This window comes from Antrostomus carolinensis, unplaced genomic scaffold (assembly GCF_000700745.2).
Source record: "Antrostomus carolinensis isolate BGI_N321 unplaced genomic scaffold, ASM70074v2 scaffold18895, whole genome shotgun sequence".
NCBI classification, from domain to species: domain Eukaryota; kingdom Metazoa; phylum Chordata; class Aves; order Caprimulgiformes; family Caprimulgidae; genus Antrostomus; species Antrostomus carolinensis.
In genome coordinates, this window is record NW_010316190.1 from 6,701 (window position 1) to 15,894 (window position 9,194).

Below are 9,194 nucleotides of genomic sequence, written 5' to 3' on the forward strand. Positions count from 1 at the left end.
AAATGAAGCCAAAGTATCATCTCTGCCTGTTCACTAGACCTTCCAGAAAATGCAAGAAAAAACAGGCCAGAAAGAAGTATGAAAAACTAAGAAAGTTCTGAATTACCAGGATGTGAAAGTAAAAGAGATTTGCAAAGTGAAAGGTGGCACCATCCCAGCTTTCTCATTTGCAGTTCACCTCTGTTGTGAGTTTGAGTCATGGGGCTGAGGACGGGCACAGGGGGAATCTGCAGTGAGCATCTGTGCAGTGACAGTGTCATTCCCAGCACTGGTGCAGGGGAAGAGATGAACCTGCAGGAAAGGATTGCAAGCCCATAGTGGTGAGGATGTCCCAGGCCACCTTATGCACATATAAAATGGAAGCTCATATGACATCAGACAACACAAATTCACCATAATAAAAACATTACTTTACTATATGCTGCAAGTTTGTTCCAAAACAACAATATCTGAGTCAGTTTCTCAGGCTAAACTTTGTAGCTGGTAAAAACAACACAAGGATCTAAGTCTTTAACAAAAAAACCCAAGAATTCAACTCTGCAGCTTTTATTTTCATTAACATTGGAAGCATTAAAAAAAATATAAGAGACTCTTTTACACTGTATAACACCTTTCATTCTCCGAGTCCTGGGGGGATTTTACATATTATATCTATACATCAGTATATAGCAGCAGAAACATGCAGCTACTGGAACATAAACCTGTGGTTCTCTGCATGGGAAGTATTTGGGACAAATGCCGCCTCCTCTTACAAAAACATCTCTTTGAATTCTAATGGCAAGCTCAAAGCTGCTGAAAAACTGGGATTCTCAGCATCTGTTATTATTTTATAGCAGAAATGAGCACTCCAAAGTGCTACTGAGAAATGTCTGTGTAACTGCTGCTAGTGGATGGGATTTCAGTTTTTCAGGTCTCAGCAACATACACGTTCAATGGTTTCATTGCTTGGCTCTCTGCCTCTGTGTGAGGTAAATCAGCAGCCTGCTAGATCTGTAGATGGGACTGAGCAATCATCTCTGCTTCAAACTGATTGTGAAGCAAATGCTAACAGGCTCCCCCTCTTCCATGGGTTACTGTGTACTGCACACTCCTCACTGCCTGGAAATGGGAATTGCTGTAGCACTCACTTGGGAGCCTCAGTTGTGGAAATCATGCACAGTCAGAACAAAACAGTTATCCCTGCCCTGAGGATCCTGGTCCCGCAGTGTTTTGTGCTCCTTTTGTACAATTAATCTTCATGTTTCTTTTCCCTGCTCTGAAGTTGTGCTGAGTAACTGGAGTTACTGGAGTTAGATCTGCACAGCACCGTGCCACTGAGCCCAAGGAGACCCTTCTCTCACTCCTTCCCCTAATATTCTCTTTTTGGCTATTACCTTTATATAGACATTAGAAGAAATTGCAAACCCAGCTTCACTTAGGTGAATAAAAGCAGTGTCTATCCTGCTTAGCTAGATGCATCTTGGATCATGGCTCTCAGCAGGACATATCCATGAGGGATACTGGAGGCAGATAGCTGGCAAGGCAGCCTCTCACTGTGGGAAATGTACACTAGTGTATTTGTAGGTGATTATAAAAACAACTTTTCAAGGTTAGCGTCCAGGTCTGCTGCACGTGAACAAGAATCCAAAGGCTTTTTTCTGTTTGGCTACCTTCATTATTATTATTTTTTTTATATATATGTGTTTTTCTCTCCCTTCAAAACATAAGGGCTACAAAGTCTGATGTTTCATAGTTTTGCAGAAGGACATTTTGGGAGTCTCAGGCAAACATACCGAGGTGACAGAGGCAGTGAGCTTTGAATGTGTGGAACAGTCACCTAGAGCTAAGTAGTGGTTTGTAGTTTTAACGGATAATCAAATGCCGGGTTCTTATAAGAGACCAAGTGTGTACCATATTGCTCACTCTGAGGCTTTTTGCATGCCTTACACAGACATACAGACAAAATGACTGTGGAAATGAGGAAGAGCCCGCTCGCTGCACACAGAGCAGCAAAGACAGACTTGTAGCTGGGCTTTGTTTTAAATTTGGTGCATGAATTACCTGGACTTTCCTGACTTCGAGCCTGGCTTGACCCTGCTTTGTTCGAAGCAGACACGCAGATGTGGTAAGTGGTGTATGGTAAGAGATTATACAGAGTGTACTGCCTTGCTGTGGAATAAATATTGTCCAGGACAAACTGTCTGTCCTCGTTGCCTTGGGCATGAAGCATCAGCTCATAGGTGTGAACAACCGAATTTGGGGCGCACCAACGTATTTGTGCAGAGCTGTCTGTCACTTCAGACACCTCTCTGAGCCTCGGTGGATCGGGAACCTCATCTTCCCTCGACATGCCAGGACATAAACATTGGGAGGCACTCTGAAGCTCACTACATGGCTTCTGAAGGTGTCTGCAAGGGTTGTAGTCACAGGAGGTGTATGCCGGTTGCACTGGGCTTTCCATCGAGTGATCGTCGTAATCGTAGTCATCTACATAGTGTATCAGTGACCTGGTGGATGCAGGCTCTGACTGAGCACTGGTCCTTGTGGAGTTCACCTGTGGTAGGCTCATTGGTGGTGTAGCCTCTTCCATGGGGGTGGCAGAGGAGCGGCTGTAATGGTCAGTGGCATCAGGGATTCCTGTTGCTCTGGTAGAATAACCACGAGTGGGCTGGTGGAATGGGCCTTCCTGGGGAAAGGTTGCGTCGGTTGTTCTGAGCTCTCTCTTTAGCTGATCGGTTTCAGTTTGAGTTGTGGAGCCATAACCTGAGGACTGACTATAGAGCCCTCTGAGAAAACCTGGGGAGGTAGTTAGGGACATGAAGGAAGGGGGATGACTCGTGGATTCAGAAACTGCCTCCTCCTCACGGGAGGAACTGTTGGGCTTTGTGGGTGCTGACTCAGTTGGGTTGGCTGCCGTTGAGCTCATTACATTCCTCTGAATGAGGGAGCTGGTGTCTCTGGTTAGGAGATCAGAATCTGTTGTAGTTACCACAGGAGTGGCATCATAACTGGTAAGGTTGAAAGCATCATGTTTGGGAGAGGATGTGTCTGAATCAAGCAGCATAACGTTTCTCTCAGTCTGGCATTTATCGTAGAGCTCTAGCAGTGAAAAAGATGTCGAAGGTCTGTCCCAGGCTTCCTGGGATGTGTTGCAAAAAGTCTCCCCAGCCCTGCAGAGGGAGGGGACAAGTTAGACAAGCTCCATAAGAATATGACAGGCTCCTGTAAGGCTGCTTGGTTTGGAACTGACAACCTGCTGTCCCAAAACAGTCTTTATATTAAAGAAGACATGAAAGCTGGAACAAAGCTCCTTTGTCTTAACAACAGTCCTGTGCTTGGCAGATGGCTTTCTCCAGCACTGGGATCTTAGCTGACTGGGTTTCTCATTTTGTAAGGTGCAGCAGTATCTCCTGCCTGAGGAAGCATCCTTTGGTACAAGGACTGTGTCAGGGTTCAAGGCAACTTGTCTAAAGGGTCAGACTTTAATGCCACGCTAAGAGGGGAATGCATGCAGAGATGTAACAGGGTCCCCAAGGTCCTTAAGCCAGCTGGTTTGTGCAGCTGGAGCTGTGATGACACGGGATGTGCTTTTAAATGACTAAGCTCGAGTTCTTTCTTTACTCAGACATTTGTTTTTGTAAAGAATGCAACGCTAAACCCATCCTGATGAGAAACAATCTAATTTTAACAATCTACTTCCCTGCTCTCTCAGCTACAGATAACAAATCTTCTCGGTGGCCTTTAAAAAAGAAGAGAGATCATACATACATACATATGCAAAGTACTTCTTTTAACTACAGCTTATTGTAATTAGTGTAAAACTGTAGGAGAGCATGAAAACAATAGGTGACAACTGGTGCTATTTGCCAGGGGTTTTGTTGACTGCCAGTGCTGATGAAGGCTTTGGGAGTGCAAGAGCAAGGAGGAAGTATAAAGTTCTTGCCAAGTCTTCTAGTTCCTGCTCCCAGTGCTGGCCCATCGAGGCCACCAAGCCAGCTAATTTTTTATCTCCAGCTAACAGAGAAATGAGAAGTGAAATACAGAGAAAATAATCTATTCTCACCTTAAAACAGAATCCACAGCTACTAATGCTATACTTTTCTACACGTGCCCGTCACGTTTGTCCACATTCAAGTATAATTCAGCCATGCTTTGTCCCTGAAAGGGACTTTATTTTGCATTTCTGCCTCTTGTGGAAGGGAAGGAATTTGAGTAACTTAGACGATAGTGAATGTTTGGTCCCCAAATAACTTGCACATTTAGGTTGTGTCTAAAGAGCATTACTTTATCTCCCTGAACTCACTTACTTTTGCAGCACAACTTTCTTGGGCTTGGAGAGAAGCCAGGAGAGCTGGCAGTTGCATAACAGAGGGTTTCCGTACAAGTTGATGATGATGCTCTCTGATGAATTGATATTCCAAGGATTAAAGGAACTCAGGTTACAGCTACAAGATGACAAATGCAATAATTAGCAAGCACTGAGCTACCTCCCAAGGGGCTGGAGTGTGCTTAGTATCTCGGAGTGTAGAAGACACAAAGCAATATTCCCAGTTCCCTTAGAGGCAGCCAGTTACCAACACCACCATTCTGCACTTTAAAGTCCAAGCTAACACCTGCCCATCCTTCTAATCCGCACAGTTTGCACAGCATAACAAAAGCAGCAGAGGGGGATTAACACCTTTAGAAAAGGCAGCTGGAAGGGAAAGGACCAAGCCTTTGGCAAAGCTCTTCTGTGAAAGACTCTCCTCACTGCCATCATGGGTTCAGCTAGGCTTTTCTTTTATACTAAACCATTTCTTTAGCTTCTTTCTCAGTCTGCTTGTAAGGGCTTGAATTTCTCTATGCCAATCATCCTCTTCATGTTAATTGTCTCTCTCAGACTATAGACTCTCACCTACTAAAGTCAAATGACTAATACAGGAAGACCCTGCTTGCCTTTATTGTTAAAATTCTATTTGCAGAAAGAGGGTGATAATGTGACCTCCTTGCAGTCTAAGTGCTCAGAAGATGCTCTCTTATGACTTTAACTGCTGCTCCTTTGTTTTTTTTTTTTTAATTTGGGTCATGATTTTTTAGCACTTTCAACTGGTATTCCTGCAGGTATTGTAAAGTGCTGTGTAAATTCAGTGTGGCAATCTAGTTGGGGGATGGACTCTTGATTTTTTTTCTTAAATGGGTTTATTTTCCTGAAACTGTTTCCTAGAGCACAGCCAAGTGCTCTAGTATTTGTTTTCAAACATGCTTATTATCTGGGTTTATGTTATAGGAATCTTTTAAGGTGCTCTCAAAATCTTCTCCTGTATGCTGACTGTTCTGTGTGCAGTTTACCTACCCTTATTTTGATAAATCACCTTCAGACTTCTGTTTCCCTTAGTATTTCAGAAGGAGTGTGCCATACCAATTAAGTCACACTGATGTGTTGTTACCTCTAGAATAAGGACTAAACCGCTGCTCTTACTAATGCTGATGTCTCGCATTGAAAGAGGGACAGGATTTTTGACTTGCTTCCAAGGTGCAGATTTTGGGAAACTCTCAGCTTTCATCCTTTTTAGAGCAAGGAATCCTCAGTGACCCGCTTCTCCTCTGGTGACACATTGCCATCATAGACTTGGGAAGCATGGGCTGTTATCACAAGTGAGCTGCACTGGATCTATGCGAAGCTTGACAGTCTTGAAGATCTTTCCGGGGAGATCTTATAGCGGCCTCCCAGTACCTGAAGGGGCTACAAGAAAGCTGGGAAGGGACTTTTCATAAGGGCAGTTAATGACAAAACAAGGGGAAATGGCTTTAAACTGAAAGAGGGCAGGTTTAGATTAGATATTAGGAAGAAATTCTTCACTGTGAGGGTGGTGAGACACTGGAACAGGTTGCCCAAGGAAGCTGTGGCTGCTCCTTCCTGTAAGTGTTGAAGGCCAGGCTGGATGAGGCTTTGAGCAACCTGGTCTAGTGGAAGGTGTCCCTGCTGATGGCAGGGGGGTTGGAACTGGATGATCTTTAAGGTCCCTTCCAATCTAACCATTCTGTGATTCTATGATCATCCAGTGGACTGGGAGTTAAGGCAGACAAGTGGGAGCATGATGGATACAATCTCAAACAACTAGTAACTGTGCTGGTGGTAGCTTCATGCCACCTCTTTGGGTTCCTGCCATTTCTTGGGGCTGTATCAGCTCTTCTGCTCCATCAGGCCTATACCACAGGCTTTACATGGCATATTTGAGTATAAGACAGCGTGTTTCTCCATAGCATGCAAGCACATTCCTCCTTCCTAAATATTTGATAACAAGCAAACTTCACATAAAAATCAGCTTCCAGGCACCACAGTGCTGCGAGGCAAAGGCAACATTACACGAGGAAGACAAAAAATAACTCACTTCTCAAACGAGAGACGGCTCAGATGAGGAGCACTGTCAAACATCTCTGTCCTCACAAAACACAGTGAGTGGGAGTCTCGACAGTTCAGCTCTCTGAGATCAGGCATGGACTTGAAGAAGTCAGTATCGAGGCTTCTTAATTGTGACATCTTTGTCAGGTGAAGTGATCTGAGGTTGGGCAAGTCTCTGGTCCACTCTGGTTGAACTGAAGCAGAAAAAAAGATTTATACCTGTTGCCTAAACAGAGCATTCCTTTGGATTTCTGCCTAAAAAAAAATAAGTTTTTAATTCAGAGAGATATAAAATATCTCCATGGTCTTCTGCAGCTATTCCCTTTGGGAAAGGAATAGAACAAAATAAATTTGCCAGTGTATAGACACCCGTGCAATCACATTTTTGTAATGTCACCTGCAGGCCTGGTTGTGCTACCGTAGGGCAGAGGAAAGGAAGGGGAGACAAAAAGGCAATAAAGCTGATGAGCGATGATACAGAATAGCTTTCCTACTAGGTGAGATCAAATGAACAAGGATTTCTCTGCCTGGAGAAGTGATGGATGAGGGGAGATTAAAGAGGTTTACAAAGTCCTGAATGGTGTGAGAAAAGCAAATAACTTATTTCTCCTAGCAGGGAAAAAAGAGCTGAGAGACATGAAACTGAAAGAGCACGTGTTACACAAAGTGCCAAAGTTTCCATCCCACCACTGAAATGTGCAACTCTCTACCACAGGAAGGATGAGGCAAATTCTCAGAAGAATTTTGCTGGCATATCTGTTAAATGTGACTTGAGATGGTTACTGGAAACAAGGCGCACACACACACAGAAAAAATCCCTCTGTGCTGCTTCTCTTTCTTCCACTCTCTCCGTGACAAGGGCCACTGTTGGGTGCTGATGGAAGGAGGACACTGTTCCAGGGAACCTCTGCAACCATGCTGTGGTTCTTGTGTCAGCATTAAATTACCCACAGAGTTAATAAATAAGCATTAAATAACCCACCAAAGAAGCCCCACAGGACCCCTGGGAGATGAGAATCATTTTATATGAATAGAACTGATAGGAATTGAGACAAAAAAACACTTCAGGTGGCCCTTATAGTTAGGCCAGGAAGGGTTCTGCTGTGGCTGAGACCCTGTGGTGTGCAGGGAAATGGGGAGCATGTCCTGGCTCTGCCTGAGGTTGAGAGCAGCTGGGCAAGGCACCTACCGTCCATCTCTCTGCTTCAGCACCTCAGTTATAAACCGAGGCTGGCAGGGGAGGCAGGTAAAAGAAAAAAATCATGCTGTAAATTGCTGAGGGCAGGGATTGTCTCCCTGTGCAGAACTATTTGGCTGGCTGCCGTCGGCACAAAAAGCTTCTCTGTGCCACTTGAACACAGCGGTATAAAGCAGTGGAACTGTGGGGACAGACACAGAAAGGTTTCAGCACTGTGTCTGGAAAGAGAAATTAATTTCCTCCTGTGTGCCCCAAAACTAATCTCAGGGATGGCAGCAGGATGACTGTACATAGCAGACAGTGGAATTATGATGGAGGTGGGGGACTAGAGTGGGACAAATGGTCCTGTTTGGTGGTGCCTGGCCTCTGCCCTTCCTTGGGAGGCTGGTTTGCATGAGGGTTTCCCCCAGCAGCTGTGTGCCCAGCTGGAGAGTGCCTTGCACGCTTGGACCAGCTCTTTGCAGCTTTCAGGGAAGGGTGTTCCCCCTCCACCCCGAGCCCAGCCAGGATGGGAGCCAGCGTCCCAGCAAGGCTCCTGCTCTCCCCAGCCTGACCAAGCCCCCTGTTTACAGTGGGAAATCCAGAAACTTACTTTTCTCAAGAAAGGTCCCACTCAGATCAAGCACGTTGATGGTGTTTCCAGGCCTGTTCGTGGCCCCACTGGGAGATGTGCTGATGGCAAAAGCAGACTCCCTAATTCCTGTGCTGCCGTCCTGCCCGAGCAGCGTTGCAGAGAGGTTCAGGAACTGGAGCTGAGGGTAACAGGAAAAAGCCAGTGGCTGGATTTCAATCAGTGGATTTCCAGCCAGGGACAACCACCTCAAGTTAGGCAGGGCAGAGCTGTGGCACGATGGCACAGATGACAGCTTATTAAAGCTTAAATCCAGGGAGAGGAGACTGCTGAGGGCTCCAGGTCCACATCTTACTGCCTGGAGATGGTTGTGCCTCAGCGAGAGGATGCGCAGCTGTGGGAGGTTTGCTATTTCTGTGCTGTTCACCTCTTCTAAGAGGTTGTTGCTGAGATCCAAGGTCTCCAGGGACTCTGGAAGGCAGACAGGGAAAGCTGTCAGGCTGCTGTTGGTCAGCTGCAGGGTGATCCAGGTCCTGTTCTTCTGATCTTCACAGGACATGCTGGTGAGATTAACGTTCTCCCAAGAGTCTTCCTGAGCCAGCTGGAAAAAGGTGGTGACATCCTTGGATGCTGCCAGCTCTGCTCTGCTCACCGGGCCCGACGCTGCGTTCCCCACCAGCACAGAGAGGATGAGCAAGTGTGAAAACATCCTTTTCCTAGGTGGCTTGCAATTAACTTGCAAGATCTGTTTGTGTTTTGTTTCAGGGAAGGGAAAACAAAACATCAACATTAAGAGCTAAATTAAAATCCCTCCAGGCAGCTACAAGCTATTTAAAAGTGAAACATTTGTAAGTCCTTTCCTATTGCATTCAGACAACGAAGTGATAATTAATGTCTCTTCTGTAATTAAGCCTAACTACACATGAACCCTTGGGGACAGAAGTATCATGCGATTTTAGTCTGACTGTACCTACAGTTTTTCCTGCAGAAAGCAACCAAGTTGTAGCTGGTGTCTGGTTCCCACAGCAGCCCCCTGAGAACCAGGCTGGCACCCAGAACAGCAG

At 45.6% G+C, this 9,194-nt stretch overlaps 1 protein-coding gene across 1 annotated transcript; it reads right to left on the reverse strand.

Moving 5' to 3' along the window:
* Window positions 1–1,822: 1,822 nt before the first annotated feature.
* Window positions 1,823–8,839, reverse strand: LOC104525142 (leucine-rich repeat neuronal protein 4). Its single transcript, XM_010168214.1, has 4 exons — window positions 8,152–8,839; window positions 6,351–6,555; window positions 4,287–4,424; window positions 1,823–3,149 (listed from the first exon to the last, which is right to left on the reverse strand). The coding sequence occupies exons 1-4, from the start codon at window positions 8,837–8,839 to the stop codon at window positions 1,823–1,825; spliced, it is 2,358 nt and encodes a 785-aa protein (XP_010166516.1).
* Window positions 8,840–9,194: the final 355 nt, after the last annotated feature.

Bases quoted from the DNA above. Each gene is read 5' to 3' on its own strand.
- LOC104525142 (XM_010168214.1), bottom strand. From the start codon at position 8,839: ATGTTTTCACACTTGCTCATCCTCTCTGTGCTGGTGGGGAACGCAGCG. The intron at 6,556-8,151 runs GTAAGTTTCTGG...TTTCTGCTTCAG, and splicing joins TGGGACCTTTCTTGAGAAAA to TTCAACCAGAGTGGACCAGA. The intron at 4,425-6,350 runs GTGAGTTATTTT...GTCATCTTGTAG, and splicing joins AGCCGTCTCTCGTTTGAGAA to CTGTAACCTGAGTTCCTTTA.